Source organism: Aethalodelphis obliquidens, unplaced genomic scaffold (genome assembly GCF_003676395.1).
Source record: "Aethalodelphis obliquidens isolate GAN/ISIS:26980383/991018 unplaced genomic scaffold, ASM367639v1 scaffold21, whole genome shotgun sequence".
NCBI lineage: Eukaryota > Metazoa > Chordata > Mammalia > Artiodactyla > Delphinidae > Aethalodelphis > Aethalodelphis obliquidens.
In genome coordinates, this window is record NW_020837965.1 from 15996630 (window position 1) to 16011008 (window position 14379).

At 51.1% G+C, this 14379-nt stretch overlaps 1 protein-coding gene and 1 long non-coding RNA gene across 7 annotated transcripts in view; one reads left to right on the top strand and one right to left on the bottom strand.

The window, feature by feature from the left end:
* CCDC88C (coiled-coil and HOOK domain protein 88C) overlaps positions 1-12942 on the bottom strand; it is a 126922-nt gene extending 113980 nt beyond the window's left edge. For all 6 annotated transcript variants that reach the window (XM_027120346.1, XM_027120345.1, XM_027120344.1 and 3 more), the window contains exons 1-3: positions 12768-12942; positions 11918-12018; positions 4780-4888 (exon numbers count right to left, since the gene is read on the bottom strand). In XM_027120346.1, coding sequence (XP_026976147.1) covers positions 4780-4888; positions 11918-12018; positions 12768-12827 — 270 coding nt within the window. In that variant the 5' untranslated portion in view covers positions 12828-12942. The remainder of the gene's footprint in view (positions 1-4779; positions 4889-11917; positions 12019-12767) is intronic.
* Positions 12943-13234: 292 nt separating this feature from the next.
* The window catches only part of LOC113627583 (uncharacterized), a 56209-nt gene continuing 55064 nt past the window's right edge, over positions 13235-14379 (top strand). The window contains exon 1 of the long non-coding RNA XR_003435616.1: positions 13235-13921. This is a non-coding gene — a long non-coding RNA (uncharacterized LOC113627583). The remainder of the gene's footprint in view (positions 13922-14379) is intronic.

Sequence of the window (14379 nt, forward strand, 5' to 3'; positions counted from 1 at the left end):
ATCTGCTGCACCGGGGATTTCCGCGTATACTGCCTTATGTTCCTACTGATTCCATGATCAAATGAACATGCATTCAATGTCCATACTCGAGGCTCTGAATGTTAACAATGAACCATCCTATAAATCCAAATTTTAACTGAAAAGGACTCAGATGGAAAAGAGTTTGGCTGTTGAGTGAGTAAAACAAGCCTCATGTGGACTTCCCTGGTGGTCCAGTGGGTAAGACTCCAGGCTCCCAATGCAGGGGGCCCAGGTTCGATCCCTGGCTGGGGAACTAGATCCCTGCACGCCACAGCAAAGGGTCCGCATGCCCCGACGAAGATCCGGCACGGCCAAAATAAATAAATAAATAAAAATAAATCTTAAAAAAAAAAAAGAAGTGAATTGAGGGACCAATTTAAAAAACAAAAAAAAAGCCTCATGTGATGCTGGGCTCCACGCTAACCAGCCAGGCGGCTCAAAGCAGCGTGCAGTTCTGGTCCAGGCCCGCCTTTCCTCCAGGCCTCTCCGCAGATGTCCCATTTACGGATGCGCGTTCTGATCAGCCTTTCCTTCCTTAAAATTCAGACTGAACTGGGAGCTCTTCCCAAGGTCCTGTCCAACTCTGGCTTCCTCTGCCCCTTCCCAGCAACTCCCTCGGTGACACCTATTCCCTCTGGTCACCCCCTCATCTTTGCAGCCTCTCTCCTCAGAGCCTCTCCTCTTCCCGTCCTGGGGCAGATGAGATGTGTGTCCGTTGTATGTGATGGAGAGGAGTTACCTGGTGAGAACTGAGCCCTCTCCGCCCCAGGAGACCTGGCTGAAGGTGCCCCTCCTAGACATCACTAGAAATGCTCTAACCCACTAGTTCCCACGCATGTGCATCAGAATCACCTGGAGGGCTTGTTAAGCTGCAGACTACTGGACCTCCACAGCAGGTCTGGGGGAGGGGCCTGACAACCTGCATCTCTAACAAGTTCCCAGGTGATGCTGATGCTGCTGGTCTGGGGACCACACTTTGAGAACCACCTCTCTATCTCTAGCCTGCTGATTCCCCATCCTGTCGGAAGGATGTTAAGACTCAAACAGCTGGGGAACTTCTGAAAATGCCGATTCCAGGCGCCAACCCCGGAAGAGTCCGAGCAGCAGGTCAGAGGGAGGCCTGCGACCCTGGTGGTCAGACTGAACCTGGCCGTGCTGGTTCTCACCCACTGCCTGTCCTCTGCCCCAGAAAAATGTCAAGGACCTATTCTGTCTCCAGGGCTTTTCAGGGGCAAAACTTGAGCTTCCTTGTGAAAGAAGCCCACGCTATTCACAAGAGGCCCCTGTCCCTGCTGACTGTCCCTGCCCCACGTGCCTCAGAAAAGAAGGGGACAGCCTGGGGGCGGCCAAACCACTGCTTTGCAAACTAGACCCGGGGCTGGACTCCATGACCTTGGTGTGTCTACTGCAAAGCCATGGCAAGAGGAAGTCCCCCTCCCGAAGGGGTGACCTCCCACCCTCCCAGCCACCCCAGCCACAGTAAGAACCACGTTTGTCTCACTTCACCCCAAGCCCTTACAACCTGCAGGGTCTCTCTCACAAGGGGATGCTGGGCAGTACTTCTTTTGGGAAACTTCCTTGAATGTCCCTTTAAAATAATAACCCATTATTGTTATTGTATGTTTATGCTACAATGGTCAGGTGGTAAGGAAAACAGGCAGGGTATGCAATTGTATGTATGTCCCGACCACAACGGTGTAAAACAAAAACTATTCAGGCGTCTGCCATACAGAGTGAAGTCAGTCAGAAAGAGAAAAACAAATACCGTAGGCTAACACACAGATGTGGAATCTAAAAAATAAAAATAAAAATGGTCATGAAGCACCTAGGGGCAGGACAGGAATAAAGACGCAGATGTAGAGAATAGACCTAAGGACACGGGGAGGGGGAAGGGTAAGCTGGGACGAAGTGAGAGAGTGACAAGGCCATATATACACTACCAAATGTAAAATAGATAGCTAGTGGGAAGCAGCCGCATAGCACAGAGAGATCAGCTCGGTGCTTTGTGACCACATAGAGGGGTGGGATAGGGAGGGTGGGAGGGAGACGCAAGAGGGAGGGGATATGGGGATATACGTATATGTATAACTGATTCACTGTTATAAGGCAGAAACGAACACACCACTGTAAAGCAACTATACTCCAATAAAGATGTTAAAAACAAAACAACAACAAAAAACTATTCACGCAAAAACTGGAAGGAAGCTCTAAAAATGTTAATAGTGATTGTCTCTGGGTGGTGGGGTTATGAGTGGTTCTTTTCTTCTTGCTACTTGTTTGTTTTCTAAGCTGTTTATTAAGAGCACATATTACTTATATAACCAGAACTAAACTTTATTTTATCATAAGTTGGAAGGAAAAAATACACAACAGAACACTGCCCACACCTAAGCTGTGTCAACCCAAAGGGCAGTGTCCTGCCAGCTTCCTCCAAGGGAGCAGGGCTGGCTGAGGGTCAGGGACGCCTCATGGCTTTTAGCAAGTGCTTTCAGCAAACATTTGCTCCAGGTTGGAGCTGAGGCTGCCAATACACAGCAGCCCTGCCCTCAAAGAGCTAACAGCGCAGAAACAGAACAAGGATGCAGGGTCCTCTTTTCTACCCATAAGTCTTTCTGGGCCCTGAGAATGGACTAGATCGTCTCCTTCCTGTGACTGTCTCCCATCTTCTGGAACTCGGCACAGTGCCCTAAGAGGGGCACGTTACCTCCAAGTAGAGGGTCTCAAGCCCTTTGGCCGGCCCAGACTGGACTGTCAGAGCTGCTGAGTGCCACCAGCATGTGTCCTACTGGGCCGCCAAGCCCAGAGGGCAGCACCTGCCAGGCCAAACAGCCTGCAGCAAGCACCTGACTGTTCCGTGCTGCGTACAGAGCCAGAAACCTCACCTCCACCCCAGTGCTTGCAGGGAGGGTTACCACCTCCCAGCCACACCTGGGGCAGGAGACTCACCTGTCCAGAGTTAGGGGTCTTGTCTCCAACTGTTAGCACCACCTGCTTCCCCTGGCACTTAGCACACAGCGTCGAAAGCACTGCTTACCATGAATGGTGCCTGCAGCCAGAGATCAAGCCCCGAGTAGCTGCTAAACAATCACCACGGCCACCAGGCAGCCCCCTCCACACCCAGGCCCGAGTTCACTGGCAGCACCCATTTCCCCTGACTGCGGCTGTCACGAGGGAAGCAGTAGCTGAGACCCACCTGCTGACAGCGTGCCCAGCCCTGGCACTGGCTCTCCTCAGCAAGGAAACAAACCCCCGTCACCCTTATAGATCCATTTCTCACAGGGCTCTCCCGCACCCCCAGACCCCTCCTCAGCACAGCTGGCCTCTGTTACTAAAGCATGGGCCTGGTGCCAAGCCTCCCAAAGGCCGCTCGGAGTGTCCACGGTGCTGGGCCACCAGCGGGCCATGGAACGAGCACAAGGGGCTGAACTGGCCACACAAGCAAAACATCCCAGCACCCCAAGCCCCCTCTCATGTACCCCGACCCCAGTGGGAGGAAAGTGGAAATAATCATCTCAGAAAACCCAAGACACTGTCCACTCCCTCCTTTTCCCTCCTTCTTTCAGATCCAGCAGCAACCACAGCCCTGTGCAGGAACTGGACCCAGCACCCAGCCCAGAGCCACAGTGCAAACTCCACCTGGCCGCCTGGCCAGCGACCTCAGTGACCTCTGAACCAGCACCACCGCACGAGGGCAGAGAGGGAAGCCACAGCTGGGTGGAGGGCTTCCTCATGGTGACAGGGTCCTCATGACTCTGAAGATTCTCCCAAGCCCCAGAACCAGGACTAAGTTACAGCCCAGGAAGCTGAGGGCTAGGGGAGGTCTCAGAGGCAGAGGGCTCAGTGAAACCCCAGTGTGAATCTGGAAGGAGACTGGTTCTTGAGCAGTGATTCTCAAACTGTGTTCCCTGGGGTCCTGGGAACCCACAGAGATGCCCTGGAGAAAGAGGGGCTGAGCTGAGGGCGCTAGAGTCCCCCAGCTCTCAAGTCAATGAGATTTGCTAGGGCTTCACCTGGGGACTCAGGAAAATCATATGGGGGAAAAAGTTTCACTGCTAAGTTTGACAATCAGGGCTCTGAGGTGCAAAGTTTAAATATGTTTCCCATCAATGCCGGCTATCTAAAGATCATGAACATCATCAAAGATTCTCACTCAACCTTCCCGAGGCTCGGATGGGGATTTTCACAGCCCCTCCCCCTTTGGGCCCTCCTGTCTGACCCACCGACTACCTGCTAATGAGATATGGGGAGCATTTCACAAGCAGACACCCCATACTGTGAACCCAGTGCTCCTGTCTGCCAGCTGGGCGCTCACTGATTATATATTTGTCCTGAACATAACCCTTCTGTGGTCCCTTCTGTCCCTCAACCCTTTGAATCACTCCTGTACAGACTCACGGAGCTGTGGGTGATAACCGTGTCAGGTTGCCCCTCCCAGAGCCCGTGCCAGCCAGTCCCCACTCGACTGTGTGCTTGGGCCGTGGCTGAAAACCAAGGCTCGTCTCTAGGGCCCTCACAGCACCTGGCACGATGCTTTGCACACGGCTCAGAGAACATTCCCTGGACAAAGTAAAGCAATCCCACCTCTGACCCTTCTCACGATGCCAAAAAGAGGGATGCATGTGCAAACACACCAAGTTTCAACAAGCAGATGCCTGACCACCGTTTCCTCTTGGCTTCCTGTAGGGAAACGGTTCAAATGACGGTACTGCCGGACGCACAGAACCCGGGGAGGGCGGCGCGGGGGGGGGCCCGCCTTACCTGGTAGTAGGTCTTAATGTTTCTCACCAAGATGGTCAAGTTCTGAATGCGAAGGTTCACATCATTGTTGACGTGCTTGTTGATGCGTTGATTTGTTGGCCTGGGATCTCTAGGGGAAGAAAAATGAGAATGGAACATTGCATCTCCCAGCATCTGTCACACCCCATCCTACCCCAGGCGCTACTGAGCATTCGGTCCTCTCCAAGCCTAGGTTACTATGCAGCTGTGACAGAGTGGCTCAAGTCAAGTCGTAATTCTGCCGCTGCCAAGCCGTGGACCTCCAGGGAGCCACATCACCTCCTGTCCCCCCCCAAGCACTCAGCCCCCCACCGGCCCTTAAGCAATGTTATTTCTGGCCCCAGAGCAGCCATAAACAACCAAGTGTCAGTGCAGACCCAAAAGCTGCACTGTGTAAACATCAATAACCTACCCCCCAATATATCTGAAGATTAAAAAGGATCCAAAGCTGACCAAAGCGAAATACGGGAAATATCAAGAAAGATGGAAAAGGGGGAAACAGTACACTTTCTGACTTCATAAACCAGTAAAGTCATTGATGTTCCATTTCAAACCGGTCTCCTGCCTATGTCACCGAATTGCTCTTGCCTGTGATTCACATTCCAGGGGCACAATTCTATCTCAAAAACCACCACCATGAGTATGCGATACTATGTGGTGTACAACACACCCTACGAGAAATGTGAAGAGACACAAATAATTCCTGTGGGAAACCCCCAAAGTGTCATTTATTTTCCAATCTCAGGCAAAAGTCAGGTCTGCTTGTGATGAAACTAGAAATCTGAATCAAGCGATTTATAATTTCACTCATCTACATACAGGACATTTCTCAAAAATTCTCAGTGTCAAAAATATTTCCTATTTGAAGAGAACAGACTCAACAGAACGGATTTCTCTTCCCTCTCCCCATGTAGCCCACACAGCTTTTCCTAACATAGCCCTCCGTGCCATTCGACTGTCCCAAGGCACCACAAAGGATGTTTCATTCAAATGAGGGCTGTCTTCACAGTTTCTTCCGTCATCCGAGCCCTGAGTTAAGGGTGCTGAGCCTTCCAGGGGCTGCTGTGATGGAGGAGAGACAGGTCTCTTCCTCCTTCCTCGGGCCCCTCGATGATGATGATGATGATGAGAGGACAAGAAGGGGAATTTGGGGAGTTACGCAAATCAATTTCAATGCCATTCAGCTCATCCAAAGCCAATAATTTATACAAAGTTGACAAACAGGAAAAAAATCTAAAAATAGCAATTACTTCAAATGCCACTATAAGCACAATTTCTTAATAACACAAGCTGTTTAAAATTCAACCATTAAGTAAATATCTGATATAAACACTATGAGTCCCTACACTGTATTGTGTATATGCAAACCCCTTTATGAATCACATGCAATAATCAGCCATGGACTTTATTCAATCATCCTGTATCTCCTAAAACAGTCACATGGGCTCCTTGGGACAACCAGAGGACCTCTTTTCAACTGTCCTGGGACAACGTTTCTTTTTTTTCTTCGTATTTTTTTTTTTTTTTTTTTTTTGCGGTACGCAGGCCTCTCACTGTTTTGGCCTCTCCTGTTGCGGAGCACAGGCTCCGGACGCGCAGGCTCAGCGGCCATGGCTCACGGGCCCAGCCTCTCTGCAGCATGTGGGATCCTCCCGGACCGGGGCACGAACCCGCATCCCCTGCATCGCTGACTCTCAACCACTGCGCCACCAGGGAAGCCCGGGGACAACGTTTCTTATTGTCCCCACACAGTACTAGAATCTGGCCAAGCCATTTACATGTTACATGTTTCTCCTGGAGCCATTCATTACTGAGAAAATAAAGGTTAACAGTTCAGTGGCAATTAATTTAGCAGCAGAGGAGGCATTCAGAATTTAAACCACAAAGGCATTTTAGCTACAGAAGTGCACCTAGCACGACAAAGTAATTTATCTTAAGGGTGCAGTTCTCTTCCCTTTACGATAGACACCTTAAGAGATGAGAAGCAATTTCATAACGTGACAAGCGTGCTTCCTAAAATAGCAGAACTTCAGAACATGCAGGGCTTTTTCTGTTTTTTGTTGCTATTGTAGTCCCAGCTTTCATTAAGTCAGACGGGGACCCCCTGAGGAGTGCCAGAAGCTGGAAGACCTTGGCAAACATGTGGACATTCACTGCACGGGCAATGGCACAACACACACCCAGGATCCAGGGTCGGGGCCTGGGAGACCGTCAGGTGACGGAGGTCGGGGAGGGGGTTCTATATGAGTAATTAGACTAATTATCATGATCATTAGCACTCCCTCCTTTAACTCAGGCTCTCAGGGTAAAGAGAGATTAGGAAACAAATCGAACAAAAGTCAATTATGGTGAAGGAAGGCCTATCCCCACTCTGCCCAGCACTGTGTAACCCCACCCTGTACCTCAGCAAGAAGTGGGTTAGGAGCTACTGATTCTGGTTTGGAAATGGGGCCAGGACTGGCCAAAGTTCTCTGGGCCCCACTGTCCTCATCTGCAAGATGACCACAGGATCCTTCCAGTACTAAAAGGTTATCATTCTAGGGAGGCCAGGTCCGCACTGGCACACGTGGTACCTGGTTCTTGATCCCAGGAAGAGGACATCATAGAACCACTGCAAGACTGTTTGCCTGAAAGCCATCGTTAAGAATAAGGATCTTCTTTGTATGACAGCCCTAGAAAGCAAAGCCACACAGCCCCACATCAGGATGTCAGAGGACAGGAGAGAGACAAGGGTGCAACAAAGCAACTGGTAGCTTGTCCGAACTTGGAGAGATACAAGTCCAAAGTGTGGGCCCCCGGGGCTTCCTTCTGATAAAAACTTCTAACTTGAAAAAAAGAAATCAACTTTCCCTAAAATTTTAAACAGAACTATAATTTAGATTTATAGCAACCTTGCCTCCCTCCTTTGTGAAAAGGCCAGCCCCCAACTTTTCATCATATTCCAAAGACTTCCTAAATTTAAAAATGAATCCAAAAAACCCTGAATGAGAAACTACGTTTGATACAGATGATGGAGATGTTGATAATCTATCACAGGTTAATAAAAAAGGTGTTACACAGTAGCCGGAGCCCAAATTTGTATAAGAGAACATTTGGAACACATATTCTACGTATATACCATAGACAACATCTGGGAAACACCAAAATATTAATTCTGCTACCTCGACATGGTAAAATTATAGGCAATGTTCGTTTTGCTCATCTGTATGTTCTGACCTCCCTCCAACAGACGTGAATTTTTTTGTATAATTTTTTACAGACTCAAAGGCCCCATGAAGAGTATCATATGCTGCAGCCATGAAAGAGTATCACTCAAGTTCATGAGTAAAAATCTTTCTTGCTCCAACTCTCTAGCACCAACACAAACTCATTCAACTAATCAGTATCTGCCCCTTTATCCTCAGCTTGTACATCTGCAAAATGGGAACATAACTCCTCCTCCAGCACACTAAGGAAAAATATTATCATTCACATGCTTTTGAGAAGCCTAAGGAACTCTCACATTGGTCTGAGGCTATTTCCAGCTTCTGAATAACTAATATATTATCCGTAAATTTGCAGCTAGTACAAGGGGTTAGAAAGGAGTCTGAACAAAGCAAACAGTGTTGGATTTAACGCAGGCCTTGCCCAGGCACAAGCTCTCAGTCCCAGCCAGCCCTAAGTTCTTAGCTGAACTCAACAGCCATTGCATCAGTTCAGGTGTCCACTCTCACATGCACAGATGTACACCATCACACGCACGTGGGCACACACACACAAACCCAGCTCTGGGCTCCACGCTAACAATAATGATGACTGACATTTGCTGGGCATTTCCTATACATGCATAATGCATAATCTTATTTAATCCTCCCCAAATCCATAAAATACCATCCCCCTTATTACAAATCAGGAGACTGAGGCTTAGAGAGTTCAAGTAACTTGCCCAAGATAAGAGCACTAGTAAGTGGCAGAGGGAGGATTTGAACTTGTCTGCCTGATGCTAGAGTCGAAGCTCTTAATTTTCCTATGAGACCATGAAAACTGTGTCCAAAGTGAATCAGACACCTAGTTTTTCCCTGGACTCCCAGTAGGTACCCAGAGAAACTGCATTTACAGAGGAGCTATTCAGCAAGTTTTCCCAAGCATCTCCATCCACGCCACTCAATGCCTCACTTTCATTCAGGAATTCTCTTAGACCTGGGCCTCCCCTGAAAGCTGAGCCCACAGGGCTTTCCAGCTTCCAGGCACTGATGTCACTAGGAGGCCAGGGCCCAGAGACTACTACCGCAGCCTTCTTCAGTTGCCAGAGACAATGCCCAGGTGCAGTCACGTGACCCCCAGCCAGCCTCCATATGGCTCCGAAGTGTTAGGTAACACGCCTCTTATCTGAACTCCAGCAACAGGTTAGCACACTGCTCTCAGCAATTTTCTCAGGTCCTACCAACTTGGAGAGAATTTATCAAAACAGGCGAACTGAAGACAGTTGGGGCTACTAGCATGGGAGATAAGGCAGAACAGCCTTATCACTTACCTGCTAGTTAGCCCAACATGTCTCCACTTGGGAGAAGTGAAAACAGGCTTGGTTTAAGTAGTGTTAGATGTGGGGCTAGGATATGGGTCCCAGAGTCCAGTTTTGCCCTAGATCTTGTTGGGAGCGAGCTAAGGCTAAGAAGTATGCGGTAATCTAGGAGACTAGGAATGTAAGAGAAAGGTGGACAGAAAAGAAAAAAAAAAAAAAAAGAACTCTTAGGGGGTGCCCCAAATCCTTTCTGGATTAAGAAGGTGGATGCGTAACTACATAACCAACGCCAATACCTATTAAGTGGCAGGCACTATGCTAATTACTAACATCATTTAATCCTCACAACCATCTCTTAAGGAAGGTACTTTCCTTCCCACTTTACAGGTGAGGAAACTGAGAGGTTGAGTGATGTGCCCAGCATCACAAAGCATGCATGAGAGAGACCTAGGGTTTGAACCCAAGCTGGCTATCTAGGCTTTCAACACTAGGGTTGAAATTCGTTGTTGTTGTTTTTTTGAGGTAATTTTTTATGTGGGATCTTAGTTCCCCGACCAGGGATCGAATCCGCACCCCCTACATTAGAAGCACAGAGTCTTAACCACTGGACCACCCAGGAAGTCCCCCTGAGGTAACTTTTACATTTAGGGTGAAATGCATATATCTTAAGTTACACCTTGATGAGTTCTGAAAGATGAAATATACTCCAGTCAATATATGGAACATTTCTACCACCCTCAGAAGTTCACTTGTGCCCCCTTTCCAGTCAATCCCTGCCCACTTTCAAGAGCGAACAATGCTCTGATATCTATCACCTGGAACAGGGTCATTCCTATCAGTCAGTCAGTCAACTGCGTGCTGCTTGTGCCTCTCCCTCCTTGATTTCCTCCTTCTGGAAAGCCACCCGTCTTCCCCACTGTCCCCTCCTCGGTGTCCAACCCTGGCCAGAGGACCCAGAAGCACTGCTTGAGGCCTGAAGAGCTGCAAACGTATCAGTTCCCACTTCCAGCACGATTACCCTGGCGAAGCACAGAGGAGAAAATAACGTTTCAAACTGTCAAGGGGAAGGGAGAAGCCCGTCCAACTGAATTCAGCCGCGAGCCGAGTGTGAACAAGTGATGAGCTGGCATTTCTCAAAGGAATGGTCCAACAGGCTTTCCTGATTTACAAGCAAGTGGTAAACGCTTCAGGAATTCCAAAGGTCAGGGAAGAAAGAGAAACAGTCCCAGGGCTTTTGTTCTCCCCTCGCCTGGGTGTAAAAGCTGAATGAAAAGGCTGGGGGACACTGCTGCTTTTTTTTTTAATTAAACAGGACAGCTCTAAGTTTCACTGGTTGCTGTACCCATGGAATCCAGCAATTTTCGGGGTCTAACAGGATGAGGGGGGAAGAGTTGCCAGAACCTGAATATGCCACAAGACAACCCGAGGAAAACGCCTTCTCATCAATGTTCTCGGAGACGTGCTGCCAAAGCTGACAACAGATTTGTCTCTTTAGAATTTAATCAAACTCAAGACTGGTAACAGTGGCAGTGCCTTAAAAAAAAAAAAAAAAATTAAGACTGAGATGTATCTCCCAGAGCACGACATCAGGTAACTTCTTAAACCAAAGAAGCAATGTTCTCGGGAAATTTTTTAAAATAGATCTTTGTAGGTAGAGGTATTTAAGCCACTTTCTGAATATACCAAAGCTGACTGTTCCCCCTCCCACGTGGGCCAAAAACGAAGCTGATTCTCATCAGCTAACAGGTTCATGCTCCAGTATGACAATTTGCTTAGTTGCAGGTGAGTAGGTGAGCATAAGGGCCTGATCCACAGAGAACATCAGGATGTTTTATTTTGCTTCAAGTGCCTGTGAATCATACTGACACTCAGTGCCAATATGTTCCCTGCAGTTCCTGAGTTAAAAACAGAATGCAGCGGCAGGAGCCAACACCTACATGTGGCAGGCTGTCAATCAGACAGGCTCTGCAGAATTCAGCAACAGGAAAGGATGTGGTCAGACCAACATGCTAGCAAGTGTAACTTCCACCAAGACCCTGTTGAAGCCTCAAGCTTCAAGACAAACAGTACCACAGTATTCTGGCTCCCTGCGCCTCTCCCAACACAGTGACTTTAAATCCAGTTCCTGAGAAGGGACTTAACCAACTGTACTTGCTCCGGGGCAACTGAAAATGGAAGATGAAGGGGAGCTCAGAAACACAGGCGTCCTGACCTCGAATGAAACTTTATAGTCACTCACGGATGCTCCGGTCCCACCCGACACTTCCTGTAACCAGACACTCTCCGTTACAGTTCCTTGCCCCCCAAAAGAAAGGGTTTTTTTCGTCTCATTACTCAAACAACAATCAAGTCCCTGAGTTCGAAGTCAATTGCACTATCTACACCATGTGGACGACAGTCACTCAATTTCAAATTCCTTTCATCAAACAAGCTGCCAACCCACTGTCCTGGAGTTCTCCATACCCCACAAACGACGAAAAGACACGTTAATGCTGAGATACCAGTGGCCCGACGTGCAAAGAACCCTCCACTGCAACTTCACGTTCCATTTCTACAACCTTAAATTTCGACTTGCTGCGGCATCATTCCCTCCTTCCTTCCTCCCCGAATATAACTTACATTTGCAACATGATTTGGTTCAAAAAGATGCCGTCCGCTAAATCCATGTACATTGTCAGGGTGTCCTGGTTGCCGCTTCCGAAGGGGCCAAAAGTTTTCACCTGCGGGTAGGGGACACGGAGAGAAAGGCAGGAAAAGTCACCTCCACGCGCACAGTCTAAAGCTCTCCAGGCGGGCAGAGCCCCTGTGGGCAGGAGGGGGTCACCCAAGACCACCCACCCTTCAACAAACAGCACCCTTCTCCAGGGCCTCTCTCCCCTCCCCGCGCCAGGCAACAGACGCGAGACAGCAGAAAGAAAACTTCCTCGCCACTTTTCTCCGGCGTGTCAGAGCGGAAAAAAAAAAATAAAAGGGACTTTTCAATAAATTTCTCACGTCTCAAATCCACTGGAAATCAGTGCGCCCAGCGCAGCCTGTACACGTTCTCACTGGGAACCCCCTAATCCCCACCGCCATCCACCCGCTGGTCTCAGGGGTTCAGAAACTACACGAGGATGTTTTGGGGAATGGGTCCTTTTCTCGAATGGTCAAAGCCATGGGAGGCCAGGGTGACCACCGGAAGACTGTCGCTCTAGGGCCTCCGGCCCAACGCCCCGGTGGGAACAGGTGTACCCGTTCAGCCCCCAGCCGGGCCGAGAGCGCGGCGGGGTCCTGCACCGGGCGCGCGGGCTCCAGAGCTGGAAATACCCCGGTACTCCGGGACACTTGATGACCGGCCGGGGGCACCTGATGAATCCTCTGCGTCCAGGGGCTTTCCGGGAACCCGGCCGGGTCGGGTCTGCTGCGACTGCAGGCGGGCGGGAGTGGAGCTAGTGCCCCAACAATGGGGCGAGGGGCCGGGCACACTCACCCAGGTCACCAGCGGGCTCTGCAGGAAGAGCTCCATGAGCTCCGAGACGGTCACGTCCATGCTGAGGCTGTGCCCGCCGGCTCAGCACCCCGCGACCCCGTCCCCCGCGCCGCGTCACAAAGCGGCTCTGGCAGCGAGCGGCGGGGGCGGGTCTGCGCCGGCTCGCGCCCGGGAGACAAAGGCGGGGCGCGAGCCCACGTTCCGCGGTTTCGGCGGCCCCGCGCCCCGCCCGGGACTGGGGGAAGGGGAGGGCCCGCCGCTCGGGGAGGAACAATGCGGGCAGCGGCCCCGCCCCTCGGCGGCCCTGGGCGATTGGTGCGCCGCCTCGCGGCTGCGCTGGTAGCCCGGAGGGGGCGGCGGCCTGCACGTGCGTAGGGGGAGGGGGCGTCCCGGCTGCCGGCACCTGGGGCGGCCACCGCACGCCTACGCCGAGCGCACCCTCCGCGCGCTTGGGGCCCCGGCACTTGGCTCCTCTCTGCGCGTGTGCGTCGGCCACAGGGCCCCAGCGCCAAGTGCGGGTCGGAGCGCCGGAGCGTGGGTCCCGGCCTGTCCTTCCCCCGGGAGGCAGGCGACCGGGGCGCCCTGCCCGCCGAAGTCGACCCGGGTACGCCGCACGCTGGGCGCCCAGCGGAGTCCACCAGCCCGAGACTGGCGGCCCCAGGCAAGTGCAGCCTCCCAGGTGCAGCCGAGGCCCCGCCTGGCTACGCGGCGGGAGGGCCAAGCCCGCGTGCCTCAGGTGCCGGGGTCGGTCTCGCGGGCAGGTAGAGCGCAGGCCCGGAAGTCAAAGGAGAAAAGTTTGTGTTGAGTTTAGACCTTAGGAGCGCGACGTCTTGCGCCCCACCGTGCCACCTACCAGGCTGCCCGCCTTTTATAAGTGCCCGCAGGAAAGCGGATGATGTAGCTGCCCCGCCCTGGACCCGCCCCAACTGAGACCCCCCTTCCTCCACCCACCAACACCACCGTCGCTTTGCCAGAGGGGAGCCAAATTCCGGATCCCAACTTGGAGGACGTACCAGCAGCTTGGTGGTAGGCGACAGGAAAAAGGACAAGTGCCCCAACTGGATGGAAAGCAAGCCCTGGGCCCAGACGCAGACCTCGCTGCTGAGACAGCTGCGGTGGACCCCGGCTGGTCTCTGCCGCCTCACCTTGGGCCGGTAATAATTTCACCCTACGATTCAGTCATTGTGCAAAACACTTTATACAATTTAACTAATCGAATCCTCACGCGTTTCCCAGATGAGCCCACCGGTGCGGTATTGACCTGAAAGCGCCTAGCATAATTGTCGGCGAGTATACAGTAGGCGCTAAATGGCTGCTGGTTTGCTTGTCAGAAATGTGAACGTTGACTCTGTCAAGTGTTGGGGCTCCGACATCTACCGGTGAAATGTGGTATTGCAGCCGAGTTCTGCAGTACCTTGTTGAGCTGGTGAGAGGGGGTGAGATTGCGGCCCCAGTAGCCAAGTCGGCTAGGGGGTCCCTAAAGAGAAGTGTGGAAGTCAGGGTGACAGAAAAGAAAGCGGGAGACTGCAGAAGAACTTCGAGCTTATGTGGTTTTCTTGTGCACCAGAAATTCATTAATTCCTTGATTACTTAATTGCCTATATTGTAAAAT